The sequence below is a fragment of the Tenebrio molitor genome, chromosome 3, assembly GCF_963966145.1.
Source record: "Tenebrio molitor chromosome 3, icTenMoli1.1, whole genome shotgun sequence".
Lineage (NCBI taxonomy): Eukaryota > Metazoa > Arthropoda > Insecta > Coleoptera > Tenebrionidae > Tenebrio > Tenebrio molitor.
In genome coordinates, this window is record NC_091048.1 from 14,695,728 (window position 1) to 14,720,825 (window position 25,098).

General features: G+C 34.1%; 1 protein-coding gene across 7 annotated transcripts in view; it reads left to right on the forward strand.

Annotated features, from left to right (window-relative positions):
• The window catches only part of sdk (sidekick cell adhesion molecule), an 84,030-nt gene that overhangs the window by 52,299 nt on the left and 6,633 nt on the right, over positions 1–25,098 (forward strand). For 2 of the 7 annotated variants that reach the window (XM_069042164.1, XM_069042166.1), the window contains exons 3-12: positions 15,725–15,901; positions 17,634–18,381; positions 21,864–21,991; positions 22,055–22,150; positions 22,349–22,468; positions 22,563–22,718; positions 22,808–22,934; positions 22,990–23,291; positions 23,999–24,199; positions 24,465–25,097. In XM_069042164.1, the coding sequence (XP_068898265.1) occupies positions 15,725–15,901; positions 17,634–18,381; positions 21,864–21,991; positions 22,055–22,150; positions 22,349–22,468; positions 22,563–22,718; positions 22,808–22,934; positions 22,990–23,291; positions 23,999–24,199; positions 24,465–25,097 (2,688 nt within the window). Of the gene's footprint in view, positions 1–14,741; positions 14,806–15,724; positions 15,902–17,633; positions 18,382–21,863; positions 21,992–22,054; positions 22,151–22,348; positions 22,469–22,562; positions 22,719–22,807; positions 22,935–22,989; positions 23,292–23,998; positions 24,200–24,464; position 25,098 lie in introns of those variants that run through there. The other 5 variants (XM_069042167.1, XM_069042171.1, XM_069042170.1 and 2 more) reach the window with 4 other exon arrangements.

Sequence of the window (25,098 nt, forward strand, 5' to 3'; positions counted from 1 at the left end):
CCGCATCCGCCGTAATGGTGGTCTGAACTAATCCTGAAAACTTTATCGTTACATGAAATTGCGTCGGTACTGGCAATTTATAAAAGGTTAAAAGCTCCCATTCATGGCGCGCCATACCATTTACACTGTCTCTTTATATACTTTTCTTTTTTTCCCTTTGTGCCTTTATGTGTGTCGTGTTTATAAAATATATGTCGTGGAGAAAAAAACGGCGTTTGAATAGGCGTATAAATAAAAGTAAAACCGAATTGATGTAAATAAAGACGAATTTAAAAGTTTGACAGGTGTAAGTTTCATACAACTTCTTATAACAAGATTGATAGACGATCGATGGAAATACTTATTTATTCTTTTTCGGGACATTCCCAGCAAATAACTTGATGGTGAGTTGAGGCAAATTTTAAACGAATTTTGGTCGTTTGAGACAAACCATCAAATAAATTCGATGAAAAGTTTACAACGTCGCCAAGATTATATTTTCTTTTCATTATTGCTTTTAAGTTATAGTGTCAAGTGTCAATAGAACAATCATATGTAATTACATATAATTAATGTTTTTATGGTCTAATAAGTTAATCTCACTGTATTGAAGGAGGGCATTTTAAATTAATTTATTAATTTTTGTTCTTTTATTGAGTGAATCTAATTGGGTTAATTCATTTCTTTTTACTGTGTAACAATGTCCTTTATTGTCAATTTGCATGTTTATTTACATTAAATTTTAAAATCCGAATGGCGACAAATGACGCTCTATTGAAATGTCTCGAGAAAAATATGGCTAATTTCCTGTTGCTTTTGACATGGAAAACAATTTTCTTTTGTTCTTTGTTGCATATAAATTATTTAGAGCCGCACCAATCGATTCTATAGGGAACAGTTTCAATAAAACACATTGTTTATACACGTTAAACAAATGTTTCGTTCTATGCTTCCTGTATTGAATTTTGTCAATTATTAATTTGATAAATTATCATTCCCGTTTTAAGTTTTTTAGATTTGGTATTTTTGTCTGTAAAATTTTAATCATTTACTGAGTTATATGAATAAGAAATTTTCATATACATACCTACTTATATCTCATCAAAATGTTTAGAAAATTAACAAATATTCAACCTTTCACAAGTAAATAAATTTTGTGCACATGTGCATGTTCTTTCTGACAGAGTGGATTAATACATCAAACATAGAAACAATAATAACTTTCCAGTTTTGAAGAGAAATAAATAGGGAAGTAAAAAATTTTACCATCTTGTAGAACATACCTCGTATTAGAACTTATTATGAGCATGTTACAAGCGGTAACATCAAAGTAATAGCAAAAAGCAGGTGTGGGAGAAAATTAAGAGAAAAAAATCCACAGCATTTAATCACCTTAAATGTTTTAGATAAGAAGAGTTTGTATAATCATTATATGTACTTACTATAAAGGTAACATTTATTTTAAATAATGAAAAAATCATCTGTAACTAAATCCAAATTTGGCAGTTAAAAAAAAAATGTATATTGTAAATGCAATTCTTGAGCGACCATTAACGCAAGTATCTAGTAGTTTACATTTTTTCAAAAAAAATTTGAAATCTTAGTTTTCTCGTAACTATGGTATAAAGTGTATCCTAATTTTTTAGAAGAATGATGAAATTTATGAGATAGTATGTATACTCGTGATACAGGCAGTAAGTAGGTATATCTCGTAGGTACCTCTATAAGACTATAAGACAGCTGAGTGATATTAGAATTAAACGTGTTTGTAAATAAAGTGAGGCAAGTAATTACGGAGTGTTGCGATGTGTGTTTACGATCCTAGCTAACGAGTGCTTATCGTGGAAAAAAATCATATTGACAAGTAATTATTACAATTTTTAGCAATCCATATTACAAAATTTTAATTGTATTTTTAAACCGTAAAAGCCCTGTCTTATGTGTTTTATACAGGGTGGAAACTTTAACTGGAATAAAATTCATCACTTGGTAATAGGCAATTTTTGTAAAAAAAATCCCGAAACAGGTCGATTTATATTTTTCCTTGCCCACATTTTGACTTATATGGTTTTTGCATATCTGCTCCCGGAAGTGCGCAACCACCCCCAATTTTTTTTTGTAATGGAAGCGTATGTCCAGTGACACCTCGTTTGAAAGAACACTTCGCAAGGAATACAACGCACTATTTGTTTCCTAGATATTTTCAAAGCCTACGTGCTAAAAATAAAAACCAATTTTATAAGTTTAACATTATTTAATGCAAAAAATGTTCAAAATGGCCACCGTTTGTTTGTTGGCAAATCGATAGTAACCTCCATCCCTTACGTTTTGTAACATTTCCGGTGTGATTTGCCTAACTTCATGCCTAAAACCGAAGAATATTGAGGACCTTAAGTAACGTATTAGGCATGAACCATAAAATTAGCCAAATCACACCGGAAATGTTACAAAACCTAAGGGATGCATGTTACTATCGATTTGTAATTTGCCATGAGAGAAACGGTGCCCATTTTGAACATTTGTTGAATTAAATAGTTTTGAACTTATAGAATTGGTTTTTATTTTTTAGCACGTAGGCTTTGAAAATATTCAATAAACAAATAGTGCGTTGTATTCCTTACAAACTGGCCTTTCAAACGAGGTGTCACTTGATATACCCTTACGTTTGAAAAAAAAAAGTTGGGGATGGTTGCGCACTTCCAGGAGCAGATATGCAAAAACCATATGCGTCAAAATGTGGGCAAGGTATTTTTTACAAAAATCGCCTATTTCCAAGTTATGAATTTTATTCCAGTTAAAATTTCCACCCTGTATAATAAACGTTTTCTTTCTCTGACCAATGGGTTACAGTTGATATCAAAAACATGTTCTAAATTTACAGAAACTTACTAATAAGTAATAATAATACCCGCAAGAGATTTACGAGAATCAAAATAATGAAAAAAGATCTATTAATTGGGTCGGATTTTGCTGTGTACTTTATTTGAGTTGGATTAATGTTCAATATTCCATTAAAACTATAATTTTGTAGTACTGAACATTGATTTTACTCAATTCAACTTAAATTCAACCGAACTCAGAAACATCCCCTAACATATAGACTAGGTAACATTATTCATTTTTGTTTGAGAAATATAAAATATATCTCAATTAACAAAAGTGACAACAGTGGTTTAGAACATTATCGCAAATCTGGTACACGCCAACGTGTCAAAATCAAGTAAATCGACTGAATGAAAGAAGAATATTGGTTAGCTGCTTCAGATCAGCATCTAGAGAGCAAAGTACATAAATGGGAATATAATGAAGTGACCAGAGTCGGTTTTATTGCTGTTTCGTATCGTTGTCACCAATCCTTGCTGCCCTTTGCCGGTATCAAATGATGCGAACGCAGTTATCCGCGGCAACGTCGTTATAATCGCACATAGTTTTGCAATAAAATCCGCGAAACGCAACGAGGCGGCGAATATCGAACGAAACCGTTAAGTAATTGCCTTTATGGAAGTCTCTTTGATTTCCTGTTTGGTCTCCATAGCACCTAATCAAGCGTCGACGAAGACGAAACTTTTCATTAACCTCTCGATTCGACCGATCACGGCCCCGTGGAACACACGTGGATCCAGAACTCAGGCGGTTCACGTGTCGGCACCAATCTCATTTTTTTTACTATTTCCCCATCGTGCCATCGACGGTCTCCAAAGATATTATTAAAATCCAAATGTTTGCAGTCGCATTATAAACATAATTTAAATAATCGTGGCAGTACAGACCCGGATGGTTTCGTCATGTAAATATTTGAACTTCTGATGTAGTTCTTGTAGAAATATTCAGCACAAGATCTGCTGGTGTGTTACAGTACAAAGATAAAACGCGGGATGAGAGTTAATATCTGTTTACACACGTGGTCGAAGATTTTAATTAAAGGAATTTTTCTTTGACGAGCGGATTATACAAAAATATTTATACAGCTTACTATAAATAGGTGATTTTATTGACGGATGATGATGGACTGTCTGTGTTAACAGACAGATGTGCACGTTAATTATCAGAAACCACGAATTCTTGCTGCAGTTGTTAGTGTTTTGATGTAATTTGAAAAGCGAGTAATGAAGGTATAAATAAATTCACTGTTAAATTAAATTTCATCTGTCACTTTGTCAAACTTGAACACACCCGCTTGGTAATTACTCCTTGAAACGGATCGATATTCCCAAATAATTATTGCTTTAATCTCGTGAAGAATTAGATGAAATATTTAATGTCGTTCTGTGGTAAATTATTCAACTCTTTAATATTACAATCACAAAATCAAATCTTTGAATTATTTACGAGGTTCACGAGAAGGTTCATGGCCTTTTGCTTTAAAAATAATCAAATCACTTATTCAGCTTTAGTTTAGTTTTTTTAATGAAACTACAAACCAACTGGATAAACCGTGAATATTCCTGAAATTTTTATGGTAACAGCCAGAATGAACTTTTATGAAATGTTACCGGTGAGTTTGACAGAATAGGGCGAAAATTCCAGTTTAAATTAAAACTGCTATTCTAAAATTTACGATTGCCAGCAGATGATATTGTTGAATTAATCTGTTGAACCGTACAAGAAACGGAAATTGCAAGTTGCTGCAGTTGGGTTGAAAGGAAATTATTCTGCCAATTAGACTACCAGAGACCGTTGTATTGAAAATAAAATGAATTATAGGCTACAACTGCCAATAATGGTATGTTTTCAATCTGATTACAGTTTAATAAAACGAAAATTAATGCTGCTCACACCACCACCGCCAACAATTTTGTCAATACAATCCTAATTAAACCAAACATTAGACTTCCAAAAGTGTTGGCTGTTCTTGTGACCGCAAGAATTTTCTGAGTGAAACCTTTTTCAAATCAACGTTTTGTCTTGTGGCGAATGAAAAAATTATTATTGCGCCGTTAACATGTCAAGATGCCAGACATAAAAATTAAGGGCTTAGGGCTTCGAAACGGTCTCGAGAGAATTCACGCTAGCACACCGCTATTTAAGGTGTAGACAACGGGAAAGGCGACGGAATACGTTGAACTTTTTCAACAACTTCCGGCAAATGATAAAATCATATTTTCTCGTGTCGAGCTCATGAAATTTAAGGTTAATGTTGACTTACTCAAAACGCTTGCTGGAAACAATGCAATAGTTTACACAAAGGTGGTGCCACAAATAAACTAAAAGTTCGTAGTAGAAACATGAAAATCGCGTTAAAATATCTAGAAAAAGAAAAGAAGAAATAAGTAATCAATAAAGTGATATATTTACTTTGTGCGGTAATTTATCCTTCAGAAAATGTAGCATTGCTTTAATTTGCCAATTTGTGCACAATTTAGCAATTTACAAAGATGTTCATTTTCCTCTTTTTGATTTTAATGAATTATTTTCTAAATATTTTAGCATAATTACATTTTAGAAAAGTGTTCATTTCCCCTTTTTGATTTTGATGAATTATTTTCCAAACATTATATGTGACCAATGAATTCCACTAAATTCTGAAAAACTAATTAAGATGATTTTCAAAGCAGAATTCGCTGTGTTCATTAATTTGTATAAGTCTGTATTGCTATAAATATGAAGTAAGTTTTTAACATTAATTATATTACAGTAAGAAGAAAAAGAAGTAAGATTAAAATATTACCGATAAAAGTAAAAAATGTATTACAAAAGACATAAGCGAAATCTCGTTATACGCAACATTTAACTGCGACAATAACCCATATTGAAAATGACTACCAATAAATTTATTATTAAATCAAAACAGGTTTTCTCTATAAATTAATAATATTTTTATCATTTGATAACTGGACACATTGCTCAGATATTCTTACACAACTCTTAACTTATTGTTAGTAATTGAAAGATACGAAACAAAGAATGAACATTGAAACATGTTTTCATTTATTGTAGGTAGAGATGTAGTCAGAAATAGTAATAGCACTTAAATCTATTTTATTATTAACGTTGAAAACCATAACCCTTAAAAAGTGAAGTAAAGTCGATGGCTTTGCTTTTGCAAAACAATGGGAACCCTTTTGGTTACAAAATAATTAAATGTACTTTTATGAGGTGGAATAGACTAAGAAAATAGTAAGAAACTGATAAGTAAACTTTATGGATAATTTTCGAACTGCACTTTTAAACCACAATTTTTTACTAAAATGTGGGAATCACTACTTTTTAATGGTTTATCCAAGAAGCGCTAGCTTTGGTTTATAAGTGGTGGTGGTAGCTATTATTTTCAAAATGTATACTATACTTATTTCGTTGAAAAACCTTTTTTATGTATCTATCCAAAGGGCCAAAAATGTGTATTTCTGCTGCAGACCGTTTATCCACAATTGGGTATTCAACAATATCAGCAATCAAAAACTATCGTCAATTTGCCTAATATAGGTTTAACTCGCACAACCACAAAACGTGAAGATGACGCCGTTTTTCGAGCGAGGTCCCGTGTAAAATACCTATACATGCGTTAGTATTGTTAGTCCTCCAAGAACTCTAAACGCCATAGTAGGTACACTTTAACTTCAATGAGAAGACGAGAGGATTATTATTTGACACCTCCTACTGAGAAAAGCATCACTTAGTCTAACATAATTTACCTGGTAGAGTTAAGCCGGCCTGAGATATGTCATTTGGTGGGGGAAAAAACACACAACAAATCACTTAAATTACTCAAAAAACAGCTAAATGGAAACTTTTACTCGTTCACCGGTACCTGCAAAAATCAGCTGATTTTTAATTTGTTGAACACCCCTATTTTACGAAAGATGGACTCGTCCGACTGTTTTCCGTCTTCGCGCACCCCCACCAAATGACATATCACAGGCCGGCTTAACTCTAGTATCTTCGTCCCTATTTTTAAATTTTAACTGTACATACTTTTCGAATTAATCAAAACAGGTACTCACTAAATCTACACGGTGCCTTAACGTCATTAATATAAATGAAACTGTGTGAGTGTGTGTAAATGTTTATAAACCTCGGCGTTTACAACGTTAATTTTACACAATTTGAGTCGGCCATTGTTCACAACGTCTTGTAGGTCACCCATTTTTGACAAATAGTTGCTTTACTTTTCTTTGGTTTTCGGTAACTGTTTTACTGATATAATCTCGAACCCGATGTCCAAGGTAAAATCCCACTTGCTCATTGTGAAAATTATGCTCCTAGAAATCACCGGTTACTTTGACCAGATGCATGTGCTTCTACGTATTTGGAGCCTAATTTGCCATTTTTTTAAATTAACTTTGCTTTCATTCAAAAATGTGCGTTCAAATGTAACACAATCTCTCTCTCTCTTTCATTCGTTTTACTCCAGAGGTAGGGGTGGTCCAAGAAACATTTTGTAACGGACAAATTTTTCTTTCTTCGAACATTGAATAAAACAATGCTCTGGTATTTATTTAAGAAAAAAGGCAATTCAAACTATTCTGCACCTTCTTGCGGATTTAGTGGTTCCAGGGAATGGATGCAGCATCACCCACAAGGAATTTAATGGCGTTATGGCATTGGGGGAGCTTCTTGTGCAGATTTATATGCTGATCTTCTCTTATCTTTAGGTAGGAGCCATGCTGATCTTCTCTTATCCTCACACAGGAGCTATGCTGATCTCTTATCCTGACGCAGGGGCCATGCTGATCTCTTATCCTCACGCAGGAGCCCTACTGATCTTCTATTAACCTTGCGCAGCGGCCATACTGATTTTCTCTTATCCTTGCGCTAGAGACATGCTGTATTTTCCTTTGCGCAGGATCCGAACTGTTGTTCTTTTTTTTTCCTGTGCAGGGGCCACACTATCTAACTCTGCCAACCTCAGGTCATATCTACTCCATATCTACTACAAAACTTTGTTCACCTTCTCTTTTCTCTCAAAGAACACATAGAGCTAGGACAGACAAACCTGATCAAACCAGACCAGACTTGACTTGCTCCAGCAGCGATTTTTTGGAGCCTCACCTATACAATTTGTTTCTATTTCTTACACGCTCACCATCCCTATTCACTCCACTTTTCCGTTTAATTTTATCTACGAGTATTATAACCCATTTACATAATGTTTCATTACTTGAAATGGCATTGCGGCAATGGTGTGAGAATGTCTCCAACGTCTCCAAAAGTATTTCACAAAATTTAAGTTTTTCTGTTAAGCTAGTTTACCTTTTAACGATAGAGCCTGCAGTATAACGTTAGAGTTCTTAGACGGTTATACAATTATGTGTTGATTACGAAGTCCTAGCATTTCATGGCAAGGTACTCTTCAAACAACTGTTTCAACTTTCCTCAAAATATGTTAATTCAAGACTCATCTGCAAAAATGGAAAATTGGAATCGTAATTGGAGTAACGCAGTCTTCTCGGATACAGCGACATTCGAAACATTGATTTCAAGGAGGAAATCCTAGACAATATCGAGGCAACGAATATTTCAGTGTTCACTTGAACACTCTTTAAACTTTGGGTCATGTTCGGGGGTGTTTCAGTGTGCGCGATTTGAGAGATTTGTCGTTGTTTACACAAAATCTAACGTTACAAGTACCGTTAAAAATCTATCAGACAGGTATGTTGCCATCTGCTAAAGAATGGTTTCTGCGATTACAATGAACCATTGTCACTACAAAAAGACAAATACCTCAAATATTACGGTCGACTGTAGGAAAGAAGATGAGATCGATCTCATCATTCTCAGTCTCCGGATGCGAATCCAATTGAAAATGTCTGGACCATTGTAAATCACAAGCTTAAGTAAAAACAAATTGTAAGACGTTTAGGAGTTGAATTGACAAATACATGCTATAATGTAGCGATCACTTCCCATTTTTTACGGTGATAAAACTCTAGTATAGTACACTGTGATCAAGAATGACTGAGTCTGTTAGTAACAATGAAATTTGGCAAATTTGACATTTACCATCAAAGGTTTATTTTTGTAATAGCATAAACATAACCGACATAACCAAACATGTTTTTAATGTCGTCTCAATTTAAAAAATTCAGTCAGTGCGAATTACGAGACAAAAAACACCAGTAGGTACTTTTCAATTGTTTTATTGCCAACAGACTTAGTCATTGTTGATCACGTTGTATTTCCACTGAGACTTTCGTTGACAGAATAATAACTAGATTACTACGCGTAGAAAATTAGTTTTCATATGGCGCGAACATTTAAATTGACTCTTGACTACAAAGTAAGTTTATACAAAGTGTTCCATAAGGATTGTGGTATCGTAACAGATTTTGACAATTTGAGTGACGCATAATAGAAAAGTGATACCAACCATCAAGAACCGTCAAAATGACAGGTATAAGAGCTCCCGCGCACTAGCAACTTTTGCGAAGCAACTACCGTATGTTTCAAAAAATTTCTGGTCAAGTAGGCATTGAAAAACAAAAGCATTAATATCACAATCATTGTTTTGAACGAACTGTCATAAAATGACAATTTCAGGAAAAGCTTGAGAACGGTTCTTTCCTATGATTCTACATTCTACAACGAAAATTGGCGTTAGTAATCCGTGATTTAATACTTCCGCCGCGCCGTTCTATCCCATCGTTTGTCTTCCTCATATACGATATGTAACCGGTTAAAGTTAGGTTATGATGAGTTATGATCAACAAAAATAAATAAATCCGCACAATATGTGTAAACAAGTAATGTAATAACAATAAATAAATAAACAACAATTAACAATATTGTGTTTTTAATTACTCTAGACTAGAGCAAGTGTTAAAAATGATAGCCTTGAGCTTCGATGCACATTGGAAGACGCCTCTTCATGTTCTAAAAAATACACACCAATTAGTGCGATTCTGTTTCAAAATATAGCAATATTGTTATTGAACAATATTGATTTTGCATAGATCCAACCAATCAACAGCTTCATATCATAGCAACTGCAACATTGTTATGTAGCAATATTGGTAAATTTTAAAACCACCAAATTAGTGCGATTCTGTTTTAAAATTTACCAATATTGCTACATAACAGTGTTGCAGTTGCTATGATATGAAGCTGTTGATTGGTTGGATCTATGGAAAATCAATGTTGTTCAATAACAACATTGCTAAATTTTGAACCAGAATCGCACTAAATGTCTAAGAGGTTACTCGCTCGCCTTCTTCCTTAATTCTACATTTCAAATCATCAATTGTGTGACAGGTTCCTTGAAAATTGTGTTTTTTAATAATGAGGAAACAGGTAATAATCAAGCGGCGTCAATGCAGAGCAGAGATCTCGATTGATCAACCTATCGTCAAAAAATTGCCACAAATAACGAAGTCTTCCGTGCTGTAGCCCCGTCTTGTTGAAAATACCCCTGAGCCAGTTGGAGTTAATCGATGAAAACATCAAGAATGTTGTTCCAGTACATTTCAGCTGTTACTGAATTTTCATGATCCTTTCGAACAATTCTTTAATAAGTTGACACTGTTAGTTAGCTCAGTCTGCTGCGACAATTCCCTGAGAGATAATTGGCGTTCGTCTTCCATTTGACGTTGAACAGTGTCAATATTTTCCTCAGTACGATCCTGAAGTCGAGCACTGCCACTTTCTCGAAATGTGTGAACTGTGTGACCATTGCGAAAATAAGATTCAATCATGAATATCTGTTGTTCAGGAGCGAAAACCATTTTCACAGATAAAATTTTGCGAACAAAATTATTATGGTGATTAATGATGTATTTGACACTTGCCAGTATCTTGGAAGTTATGTTTGGTGTAGTGTAGTGCGGGTCCAAACTATTTTTTTCGATTCAAGCACCCTAGGATACCACAGTCATTTTGGAACACTGTAAATTTTTGTTTGCAATAAATCAATTGTCTTTTACTTTAAATATCTATGTGAAAATTACTGATCTCTTTGAAACAAACGTGTAATTGAATTACGAATTCATTCACTAAAAATCTATTCTGTGTATGTAGTACCATCGGTGGACATTAATGCTGGAACAAGATGACAATTGTATTTTTACGAAAAGGTTATAAGAAATTATGACGGGGTTAATGACGTTTATTTGTCAAAATCATCAAGTTAAAGCTCAGTTTGTTTCATATTGAATATTATTTGTTTTCCCAATTAAATAGTTGGTAATTAATAATTATTCACAGAATCGGTTTTTTGGTGGTCAAAACAGGTAGGTAACAAAAAAACATTGAAACTCGAAGAAAGTTTGATACACAATGAAAAATTTTTAGATGTCCCAGATTTTAATGTCCACCGATGGTACCACCTGCACTGTAGTACACTTGCTTGCAAAAAGACTGGAACTGTCAGAATAAAATTGACACATTTTTACAATTTTTTCATAGTGTGAAACCTTCTCACGAGAGATTGGTTAGATATGGTCAAAATTAAATGACGTTTTTTATAGTTATTGTCAAGTAGTCAATTAATTAACAAATGAACAAAACCAAATTTACATTAGGAGAATTTTCTTTTCCAGGTTTTTTCGCAACCAGCTGTAAACATATCAGTCGTATTACACTGAAGTTTACCAAAACTTACATAGATTCGACACACCTCCAAACAATTGACAAAATAGAGTTCAGCGAATGCGAAAAACAGAAATCTTGATTGGTTCAAAGATTATGCAAAATATGTGTAACAATTTTTAAGTTATGCACGGGATATATCGGGTGTTTTTTTTTTTAATTTAAGCTCGCAGTAGGCGTTGAAGAGTCGATTGTGAACGCGCCATGCAGGTTGCGGATCACGGATCAGCTGTTTAAATCTTATGTTTTACACGAGTGGTGCGTTCACAATTGATCTACTACGAGGTGAAATTAAAAAAAAACACCCAATACAAAGTGTCTATAAAAGTACGTATATCAAGAGTACTGCGGAATTGTGTGGCTCTATAATTTTATTTGATTGTGTCAAACTATGTCGACCGTTGAAGCCGTCAAATCAGATATCAGCAGTCAAATAAGAAGACATAAACCCCCAAAATGTGTGTGTTTTAATTACCCCAAATCTTCATTGTAAGGTGTCTGCAGAAGTCATGTTTTGATAGTTTATACATAATAAAAATAATATGTATTGTCAGTCTATTGAGTATTACTAATTAAAAGTGATCAATGATCATATTGTATTCTTCAGACAACAGCTTTAAACACTTGTCATGTGATGGGAATTAAAATTTTGCGATTTTTTAGACTGCAATTAAAGGGCATGGCATGTTGGTAGCTACTGTATCTAACAGAAATTCCTTTTAATGTAAAAAACGAAAAACCTGTAATTAATGGACTTAAATAACGTTTGTTTTTCTATTTGGTACCACAATATATGGGGTGATTCAAAATGATTGTGGATAAGTATGGCAACTATGTACGAAAATCTATGTGGCAACTGTGGGGGTGGGGTAGAGTTGACATTTGTATGACATTTCGTAAGCGTCCATTTGATTTTTTTTATACAATTGCACATTGATTTGACAATTTTCAAAATGTTTTCTGAATAGATACAGTTGCGGCCGTTGAAAACTCAGACACTTTGACAACGCCAAACTTTTGGCTTTGTAAATGGTATTGAAAGTGACGTTTCTCAAAATGTCACTCAAACATTATCCACATTAATTTCTCGCGCAATGGCTCTTATACTCACACCGTCCCTCAGTCTAACACATTTTTGCAAATCAGATAATTGCGGCATTTCAAAAGTTACGCGCGATTCTGACCTAATATATCAAATACTGACACTGACTTTATAATCCTTGAGAAAATCCTGTTTACGCTAATCAAATTTCGGAATTTATACAGAGTGTTTAAATCTTTCCTGTCTGAGATTTCAACGGCCGCAACTGTACATTGTTGCCGGATCTCTTAAATCTGGTTTGTCCTTTTTAAATTGGAAGAAACATCGTTTAATGGAAATTTTTTGTCTTAACAAAATTATTTTGGCAATTTTGACTTTTCCTTTGACGGAAATTAAAATTATTTTTACACACTTAATAAATCATTTACTTTCTTAGGAACATTAAAATCATAAATCTTGCAATGCGGTGGCAACCAAATGTCGAACAGACACTGACAGAAAAAAAAAATTGCATCGGTTGCATCACTGGATCAGTTAGTCCAACATGAAAAGAAAAAATCATATAGCCAACTCGGTCCCAAAAATATCGTGAATGCTTAATATATTCGAATTCCAGAAGCTGCCTGATGTATGTTTTTTATAGACACTTTGTATCGCGCGTTCGCGTTGAAGACTCGGTTGTGAACACACTATACGGATAACGGATCAGCTGTTTAAATCTTACGCTTTTAAACTACTACAAGTGCATATTACACGAGTGGTACGTTCTCAATCGACTCTCCAATGCCAACTTTGAGGATAAATTTAAATGAACGCACGATATCTCAAGGCTTAAATAAAATAAAGTGTGTTCTGTTGGTAAGCGTAAATTTGAATGGATAAAGTAGCAAAACTATTATATTAAGAGCTGAATAATTCGCTAATAAATAAAATAATTTTTAAAGTAAAATTTAAAGGAAGTGCACTGAAGCCTGACGAGTTAGTGAAGCAGTACACTTCCTTGGGGTCTTTCCGAAGCCTACTGGTATACCTACCAGTGCCCAGTGTAACGGTTAACTCGACAATATTTTAATTCAACCGTCACTACTCGGTAATTAATTTCAGAACACAAGTTTTCCAGTAAAAGAAAAATCGAATCGTCGCTTTATTATTTTGATATTGAATACATTCCAATAAACCATCAGTAAAATTCCCGAATCAAAAAACAGGAAGAGATGTAAAATGAGATCCCTGTGCACTTCAATAAGCAATTAAATTCCCATTCGCTTTTTGTTGTAACTTTTTAATCGCTATTAAAGAGGTCGGGCTATAAAGGAACAATAACAGGTAGGAGGACAATTAAACTTGGCATTATAAATTCATACATTCTTTAGTAATCATGCAACATCTGGACAATGAGCATTCCTCTCTCTCGCGTGCAGGTATAATTAGGAATCAGCCTCCGTTTCCTTCTCAAATATCTTTTTATACATTTTTTTGTAAAGCAGACAGCGGGTAAAGTAATATATAAATTTCGACTTGAAAAGAATTAATTAAAAGTTCTCTGGAAAATATGCCTACCATTTGGACAATGCATCGACGATAGCGGAAAAATAATCTGGTAATTATATCGTTGAGGAGTGTACCTGCAAAAAATTTAATGTTGGCTCAAGTCAATTAAGCTCATTTCTTCGGACAGAGAAACCGTATATGTGGTGGGTAACTCAATATTTCCTTAATTTTCTCGGAAAGCGTGGTTACCGTCAGTCCCTTTCTATTAAATACTTGAATTACCACAAGAAGCTAATTTTAAAAGCTGCAGTAGATGTTTCTGAAAAATCTTGAGGTAACGTGAAAATCGATGCGCACAAGTACACTTTTGCAGATTACGGCCAAAATTTATGTCCAGTGCTATACTAATTATTCACTTTGACTAATCTCGAGTAATCACATTGCTTTAGTGGAACATATCCTCAATGAACTTGGTCCATTAATAATAATAATAATAACAGGTAACGACCAATTTGAATAAATCAAATTTACATTAATGAAGGTGCTAATGCATTAACAATTTTGCGCGCGTCCGAAGGGTTTACGACCGTGATTCCATCTTCGCGGTGTGATCTTGGAAGGACAAGAGAAAAGGATCTCATGCCAAAGGTAACGTGAAATAATAATAATAAGAACACCCTAGCCCAATGAAATATTAATCAATTTACAGTGTTCAATTTGCTTTAAAGTGATGGTGCGAAGGATCTCAACGGCGAATTAAATTTTAAAGAGTTGTGAGTAATTTAATTCCTCCAGTATATAGTACGACATAATAAGGAAACTTTTAAAATAAAATTGCCGGGCTAATTTCGCCCACCGTGTGTAACACAAAACTTTTAGATACGTTGTCGGGGAAATCCTACAAAATTTCATTTCAATCGTTTATAATTCATATTTAAAACAAAAACATAAACTTTCCAGAAATAATCGTGACATCGAATGGGGTGGGTGTAGGGATACAATATTCATTACACCCTGGTCCCACAGTAACTTTGTTGATTGAGCGAGCTATATTGCGGGGGGAGGTGCGTAATAAATCTTGCATTCTGAAAATACACGTTTGAATTATATTTCTGTAAATAAAAATAATCCAAAAGTCTTGCAAAAAATGCCCAGCACTGGTTAATGTATTGGTACGAATCCGGTACAAGCACAAATTTAACGATTCTAAATATGTATGTTCGTTTTATACTTGAATAAGGTTAATATTAAGATCGTTTCATTTCGGACGAAGTGCAATCAGCTTTGACAAAAGTAACCGGAAAGAGTAATTAAAAACAGTCGATTTTAACGAATTACTTTTCAATGACGGTAACGAAACAATTTCCCAACTGCTGCACCTGCGCCGTTTTTTCCGCCCCCGGAATGCAAATAGTGCATTTTAGTAGTTACTACTTAAATATGTGGCAGAAATGGCCACTTACTCGACACGTTTCATAAGAGAATGAACTCACAAACACAAGTTGTTCTGTTATTGCCAGTTGCCGGCTAGACGTTTGTTGAAAATATTTATTCGTTCTACAATAAGCGAGTCTCGAAATTCGCACCGCGCGAACTCCATGAAATATTGAAAGCAATTTCTATGGTTGTCTTCTAAGCGCTCGTCATAAATCGTTTTGCATGAAATTTGAAAAACATTTTTTTTTAATTCAGGTAATCCCTCGCCGCAGTTCAGGTGGTTCAAAGACGGGGTGCCAATAACTGAATTTTCAACTGATGCTTACTACAAAATATTCTCCGCTAGTCACGAGGATGAAGGCAGCTACAGGTGTACAGCCTCGAACAAAATCGGTTCAATACTCAGTGAAGAAATGAAGATTCTAGTTGCATGTAAGTATAGTCAAAGAAGCACTTTTAATGCATGCATAAAAATTTTAGTAGTGCTTTTTAAAATTATGAATGATACTTAGATAGTTAGTAGGACTGCGACAAAAATTTAAATCTATTTCAATAACAACAATAATTTTTAGCTCTGTTGGTGCTAAATGTTGAAATATTTAAACAATTGCCGAAATATTTTGTAAATGTATTTTTTGTACAACCGTACGCGAAACGAGCACTCGCGTACCTAAAAACAGGCCGCGAAATCCAATTTCAGGGCCGTTGCTTTTATCGACGCCCGTTAAAAGTACACGTCATTTTAACATTTGATACAAATCAGAGTTTCCATATAAGACTGGCGTTTAGATTTTTCGGGTATGACATTAGAAACCGCAGAATTTATAATACGTACACGAAACTGAAACATCACTTTCACTACAATTCTCTTTTTAACATTTTTACGATTATTTATAAAATGAATTGTTTAATTTAAGTCGGTTCCATAGCGACATTTAAGCCATCCTCGAGATTGCTGCCTCGGCCGCGAGCGGCCTCGGCGACAATTTTTCTCTCGGTACGTTAAAGAATGATTTCGCGGCCTGATATACCGGGTGTCCCATCACTTGTGTCCCGTAGGAAAATGACTTTAAAACTAAATTATATTTATATGAAGGTATTATAGATGCATAAATACTGTTCACCGCCACAAAAATTGGGTATTACTTTTTTGTTAAAATTAATTACCTAGGTACAGCAAGCAAAAAACTATCACTTTAAAAATTAAATTTTGTTCGATGCAGTTCAAATTTAGTATACGTTATGAAATAGTTATAGAGAAATAAAATCCGTAATTAGAATTTAATTAAAATGTTTTGATGTAAAGATATTTGGTTAATTTAATTTGGGTCCTTCTACTTTATAAAAATTTATGGAAGACAAAGTTAAGTTTGTGGGTATTATTCTTGTCCGCAATTTATGGTACGAAGACCATTCAAGAGGGTTCCAGCGGTACCTGCCTGTGTTACGGCGTCAAACACACTGCACCCCTCATAAATCTTCGTCTGCAATAAATTTTCATAAAGTAGAACGGCCCAAATTAATTTAACCAAATATCTTTACATCAAAACATTTTAATTAAATTCTAATCACGGATTTTATTGCTCTACCATTTTTTCAAAACGTATACTAAATTTGAACTGCATTGAACAAAATTTAATTTTTAAAGTGATAGTTTTTTGCCTGCTGTACCTAGGTAATTAATTTTAACAAAAAAGTAATACCCAATTTTTGTGGCGGTGAACAGTATTTATGCATCCATAATACCTTCATATAAATATAATTTAGTTTTAAAGTCATTTTCCTACGGGACACAAGTGATGGGACACCCGGTACAACTAACTATTGTCGGGAACGTTTTGTAGCGAATGTCAGAGACTTTAATAGATCGTAAAATCATAATTGATCTATATCAGAATGTTTTTGTGTCTTCTTGTTATTTATTATTACTTAATACTGTATTAATGTCAGGTTTTTTTAAAAAGAAATAAACACTGGAAGAAACAAATTCGTTAAAACAAAAATTTATTTTGAGAAATATTTTAAAGTGGAAAAAATAAAAACGTAATACATATGTATATTTTTGAAATCAGGTACATTAAATTTTATGTTTATTCCGTAAAACTGTTTGAACAGAAAATTTAATTTTGTTTGCCCAATGATTGGTGATTAAATTTTTCCGTAGATATGAACGTTTTTGAAGATCAGACTGAAAAAAGCCTGTCCGTCGTCGAAGGACAAGCTGCGATTTTAGATCTTCCCGAAATCGAGTCAAAACCTCCACCCGAAGTCAGTTGGCACACAAACGATGGTCAATTACCATACGCTCAAAAATACGCCAAATCCAAATCGAACCAGTTGATCATCTTGTCGACTGAAAAATCAGATCAAAAAGCATACAGGGCACGTGCAATAAATACTCAAGAGGGTAAGGAGGAGAACAGTGCATTTATAAGACTGACCGTACAAGAAACGAACGACTCAAAAGAAATAAGACCGCAGATAATTGTACCCCCCGAAGACGTTAAAATCGTGAGGGGTACACCTCAGGCGACTTTGGATTGTATAGCTAACGCTAGACCCTTGCACGAGTTAGAAACATTGTGGTACAAAGATAATATTTTAATTGAAAACGGCGGCATGTATTCTTTGAACGACATCTGGAACAGGAGCTTGACACTAATTTCAGTCAACACTACCCACAGTGGACAATACGAATGTCATGTCAGGCTTAGATCAGAGCGTTTCGATAACATCACAGCCAAAGCTCAAGTTGTAGTCCTGGAAAAACCGAGATTTGTGAGTTCCACCCGCGCTGAAACTTTAGGAGAATATGGGACACCAATCAGCTTGCCTTGTGATGTAGTTGGCATACCAAAGCCGAACGTTACGTGGTACAAGAATAGTCAAGAAATTGATTTAACTGACAAAAGGTATGCATTTAGAAATTATAATTCCATCATGCAATTAAACGATGAGCATTTAAAGCTAATTGTAAGCTTTTTCGTGGCATTATGACAATGTTATTCAACGTAACTTGTTTACTGACTGCTTCGCTTCATGTTAATTTAGATTTCATAGACCAGAATTACCGAAAGGTGATTTAAATACAAGCAATCGTAAATTCAGCTGAAAAATATTATAGTTATTTAATTGACTACTTTTTGGCAAATCGTTAACAAGAATACTACTTGTTAAGTTGTCAGATGAGAAATTTTACTGTTCATTTATGAAGCATGTGTTTAGAACATACCTACTCAGAGATGAGGTTTAAAGTAAAAATATGCTATTAATTAAAAATATACATTTTGATAATTTACCAAATAATAATAGTTTACAAAATTAGGAAACATTGTAAACTATTTTGTAATTTTTTCTTGAATATTTTTTGATAAATATGTAGAAAATAGCAAAAATTAATTTAGCAACTTATGCTTCCTAGCTGACGTATATTCTTCAAGAGCTTTTTTTTACGTCAACTGAGACATTGTGAATATAGTATATTTCTTTGTCAAATACCAGTAACAATTCCTCAGTCGAACTTTAAATTTGTATCTTTATATTACGAACAGATTTGTATTTGTCTGTAATTGGCTGTTAAAAGTAATTCAATTTTTTCCACCTTGTTTCAATATATCTTATTTCGAGGACTCGGAATCTCATAACTAGACGGACTGAAGGGAGGTTTAACGAAGCTTCTAACGTCATTGTTATGTACTATTGTTCAAATAATTTCTAGCTGTAGTAAAAATAATGTAAGAAGTCCCATGTCAAATTTGACAGTGGCGCTAATGTTTCTGTAAATACACTCAAAACAAAAATTTTAATTTTATAGTAAATTGTGTGGTTGTTTTTTGCACATTAAATAATGTCTAGGTTGAACATACATATACAGGCTTATGATAAAGTAACGCTCAAAATTCATAAAACGCACAATATTAATTTTTGAAAAAAATGCAAAAACATGTCAAACAGTTTTTTAAATTCTGCGTCTTTTAACGTATGTATACAGTGCGTTCGTAAAGTTCGGAATAAATTCGATAAAATTGTAAGTATTAATTTCTGAGAAAAATCCTCGAAGAGGTCAACTTTGTTTTTAAAAAGTGCATGTTGTACAGTACGTTATTTAAGTTGACAGCTTGTCGTTTCCTAATAATGACGTCATCAATCTTTTTTTTTAAATGGCAACCCTCACTTTTTTCTTCTTTTTCTGGTAGACCTTTTTAGTACTTAAACGACTAATGAAAAAAATTGATACCTTACATAACAATTTTTTTGAGAAAATGACAAATTTTACTTAAAAAATTTAACTTAACTTTTAATGTAAAAATTTTAACAGACCTCAAACAAACATCTCAGGTTAACAATAAAATTTAACGCAAATGTTGAAATTGGCTCCCGCCAACTATTTGGCACTCACCGACACTTTGTACACTGCGCTCAATCATGTCAGGGCTTATTTGTTCCGTTTCAGTGCGAATTCTCTACCGCAAATCGTTCTAAATTGTTTGGTCTATTAAAATTAACCTTCCATTGTAACTGAATCTATTGAAAAAAAAAAATTTAAGTTAAAAATTAAATTAAATTTTTTGAAGTAAAATTTGTCATTTTCTCAAAAAAATTGTTATGTAAGGTGTCAATTTTTTTATAGATCGTTTAGCTAGTATGAAGGCGTACAAGAAAAATAAGAAAAAAATGGAGGTTGCCATTTAAAAAAATTATTGATGACGTCATTATTAGGAGGTGACAAGCTGTCAATATAAGCAATATAGGTACTGAATAATATGCACTTTTTAAAAACAAAGTTGACCTGTTCAAGGATTTTTCTCAGAAATTAATACTTTCAATTTTATCGAATTTATTCGGAACTTTACGAACGCACTGTATAGAAAAAAGTCAAAGTTATGACGTCATGAATATTTTTTCCAAATGGGAAGCTACGATTCCAATTAGATTATTTGATAGAGCTTATTTTTCTGGATTATAAAAATCTAGTTTAAGTAGGGATTACATAAAAAAAATAAGCAATTAATAAAAAACGAAATAAACTTGATTTTTAATAATACATAACTAATAAATAAATTAAACAATACTTTAAAGCAAGAATTTACTCTAAAAACTGTTCGACTTATTTTTGCATTTTTTTTAAATTAATACTGTACGTTTTCTGAATTTTGTGCGTTACTTTATCATTACCCTGTATATACATAAACTAACCCTCCACCACCCGGCGGAACGGCAATTTTGCCGGAGTACATCGGTACACTATTACGAATATTACTATCAAGTAATAGTGCAGTGCTAATCAACATAATTACCGGCGTCTCGCCTCCACATTTTGACTTTGTTGTGTTTTATTATGTTCTGTGTCAATGTTAAGGAACTTCCTCACGATATGACATGAGTATAATAATATACCTTTTTGAATTTCAACTACCAATGTGTTACCTAAATCCAAAATTTTTTAATTTTTAAAAAGAGTGCGGTACTATTCCCGTTGCTGAAATTATAAGTGGTAAAATCGAATTTTTTTCTAAACACCAAAGATTTCTCATAGCAACGGAGAGCTCTAAATATTTATTAATTTTTGTGTTATATGTCTGTGTTATATTATGTGAATTTGGAACAGCTATATCTAAAAGATACGCTTGCTTTTGTTGTTTATTTAAAATAATAATGTCTGGTCTGTTATGCTTAATATGAATGTCAGTTAAAACTGTTCGATCAAAATATAATTTGTAATTATCATTTTCCAAACAACTTTGTGGTGTATAACTAAACTACATATAATGTGGTTGTGTATTCTTTAATAAATTGAATTTAACAGCTAAATTCATGTGTATAATTTTAGCGAATACATTATTTTTACTATAATTTATTTTAATCTTTTTCTTTGAAAGAATGCAAAAATATCTTTTTTTTTGTTGTATTAGGTAGTTATTGTTTTTTCCTCCATTTGAAGGAAATGATGAATTGGTAATAAAAACTTTGGGATAATATTTTGAACAAAAATCTTTGTGTCAGCAGCTACATTACGAATAAAATAGTTACTCTCTGGAATCTTCATCTTACACATCAATAACTTTATCAGCGTAAATATGGGTTTGTTGTTAATTAGATTAACAATTGCCTTGTCACGATTAACTGTCATAAAGAGAGTAGGGTGGTAATAATAAGTTTTAAACTAAATATAATTACTGCCACCAAGTTCCAATTTTCTGCAAAATACACTATAACGGTGGCAATTTATTCGTTTATTGCATTGAACGATTTTTTTGATTACATATTACGATTTATCGTTGAGTTTTTTTAATGTATTATTACTATACCCACCCTGTGTTGTGCATAATTGACATCCATTAAAATTAAAATGTATTTTTAAATATTCGTAAATTTAAAATGTTTAACATTCCAGGTACGTCCTCGAGGAAGACAATTCTTTACTTATTCGAAAGCTGTTAATAAACGACAACGGGATGTTTCAATGTTTTGCTAAGAGTGAGGCCGGGGAGAGTTCAATTTCAACGTGGCTGAGGGTGAAAAGTAAGTATTGATATACATATAATCGAGAAGCCAATATAAAAAATTTTTGCCATCACCATACAGAACGGAGAAAAGTGAGAAGCTTAACGGCTAGATTTGTCAGGTTGAGAAGTTCCGGCGAACGCCATAACAAAAAGAATTTTGTGTTTATAACACCATGTAAGAGCAATCAAAAAACATGTTGAGATGAGTTGGTTTGCTAACACGTGCACTGTAGTTAGAAATTTTGTGCATTGTATGATTTGGTTGCACTGTTTTATTTTATTTATTGATTGATTGATTTATTTTTGATTATTTCTGTTAATGTTTGTGTTTAGATTCACATTAAACGTGAAAAGCTCATTTACATTTTTTTAGCTGCCGTTCCCATTATGGAGATAGGCCCCCAAAATGTCACCGTTCTCGATGGTAAAGACGCGACTTTATCGTGTCGAGCAGCAGGTGCTCCCACACCGAACGTAACATGGATTTATAAAGGTATAACCATCGAGTTGTTTTCTACTAAATGAGCTTTTATAACCAATAACAAAATGCTCGTTGCATGGTTGTGTGCATTACTAATGTTTTCCAGGCGAACAAGAAGTAGAAACTTCAAGCAGAGTCCAAATTCTTGATTCTGGAGACTTGTTAATAGCTGCCGTTAAAGAGTCTGACGTCGGAATGTACACTTGTATTAGAGCCAATGAAGCTGGAGAAGTGCGGGGTTCCGCTCATTTGGGAGTTCTGGGTCAGTAAAGCTATGCATGATTTTCGTCTTGTAACGAACTATTAATTTTCTCACTGCTTTTGAGCAAACATTCTTGCATTTTATTACAGTTCGCACACAAATAATACAACCTCCAGTCGACACACGTGTTCTCCTCGGTCATACGGCGACTCTCCAATGTAAAATATCGTCGGATCCTGCCGTCCCTTTCGAGCTGCACTGGTACAAGAATAAACAGTACGTAACGATCTCGGCGAGTCGAGCGTCGGTATATTTTTTTTTCCTCATTTAGACCTATAAATCCGAAAGCCAGCCAAAGAATAAGTATTTTGAAGGACGGTACTTTGGAAATACAAGCAGTCAGAGCTGCTGACGTTGGTTTCTACACATGCTCGATTAAATCACCTGGCGGTAACGAAACTAGATCGGCTAAATTGGGCGTTATCGAACTACCTTACGCGCCCACTAATGTCAAAGCCGAAAGACTCGATATCGCCTCGCAGAGGGCCGTCAACGTCAGCTGGATTCCTGGATTCGACGGCAATAGCCCCATAAAACAATTCATTATTCAAAAAAGAGAAGTGCCCGAACTTGGTATGTAAAACTATTATATTGCCTGTTGCAAACTATGTTTTTGTGTTATGAAATTGTCTTGCGTAATCTAATTGGGTTCTGTGCGCTTTCCGTGGCCAGGTTGTGGTTTTTGCTTGGTTTAAGCTTTTAAATAACGTCGATTCTTCCCTTTAAATAATGCATGTAATAGTTAATTTATTTTAGTCATAAAAACGTAGTTATTTCCCTGGCAAAGTTCCGCGTGATGGCTATTCTTTGCTATACGTTAATACGATCATTACCAAAGCTTCAATGGGAATAGTACATTTTTATTGTCACTGTATTGTTATGTGTAAAAACCAAGCGATATGCGAAAAGTAAACCAACTTCGATAATATCACCTTGAAGTTTCGTATTGACGTACGTCGGTGTGAGCTCTTGGCCAGTAGATTTGCAAATACAAAATATACAATACCGTCCTAACAAATGAAAAAGGGTATTAATTAAATGCGATGACGTGGTGAACCAAGTCGTGTCTAGAATTCTCTTTTATGCACGATTTAAATTATACTTACCGGGTAACACAAAAACATTGTTTGGGCATGAGCATGCGGCTGGTGGTATTGTGAATAGAGCCTGTCCAGGTTGATTTTTTTTCCTGTAAATACTGTTTGGTGCATGCTCATCGAGAATTTCGTTGTTCTTCAGACTCGACTTTTCTGAAAAACAGATTTATTTTGTTCCATTAGTTCCTCCGATTTTAGGCCCAATTCCAGATCCTTTGCTCAATTGGGTAACAGAAATGAGTAACGTATCGGCGGATCAAAGATGGGTTTTGTTAACAAATTTAAAAGCAGCCGCTGCATATCAGTTCCGAGTCAGTGCCGTCAATAGCGTAGGGGAAGGAAGTCCATCCGAACCTAGTAATCAAGTTATGTTGCCACAAGAAGGTTGGTGTTGTTATTTTTACTTAATCGATACATAAATAAGCAATAAGTTGAGTTTGTTTCTGAAAACTATACCGTACATTGTTTGTTGTATTAATTTTTATCGTGCAGGCAGCTCATATGAATTTCTATTTAAAGGTGGGATTAATGTTTTATGCATGTCTTCAATTTTGTTACTGTCCTTCGAGTATGTCTCATGTATTATACACACATTTCTTATTTGTTGTAACTGTAAAGTCGATAAGAATCTATGAGGAGGAAATTTTAGCGCCTTCTGGGCCTCCGGTCGGTTTCGTTGGTTCAGCTCGAAGCTCCTCCGAAATAATAACTCAGTGGCAGCCGCCCTTGGAAGAGCACAGAAACGGTCAAATCCTGGGTTACATAATACGATACCGTTTGTACGGGTACAACGACAGTCCTTGGACTGTTCAAAACATAACAAACGAAGCGCAAAGAAATTACTTAATCCAAGATTTGATCACTTGGAAAGATTACGTAGTGCAAATAGCGGCTTACAACAACAAAGGTGTTGGTGTATTTACCGAAGGTGCAAAAATCAAAACTAAGGAAGGTGTACCTGAAGCCCCACCAACCATACAGAAAGTAAAAGCGATAAACTCGACCGCAATTCAAATCAGGTGGATACCTCCGGACCCGCAAAAAATTAACGGAATTAATCAAGGCTATAAAATACAAGCCTGGCAAACCGACAGTAACGGGGAACTGATCGAAGCTAAAATGATGACCGTTCATCCAAATCTGCTGAACCCAAACGCCGAACAGTCGGCCGTGATGAGTGGCCTTGAGAAATTTACCGACTACAACATCACAGTGGTATGCTTTACCGATCCCGGTGATGGTGAAATCAGCGAAATGGCTCACGTCAAGACCAGAGAAGACGG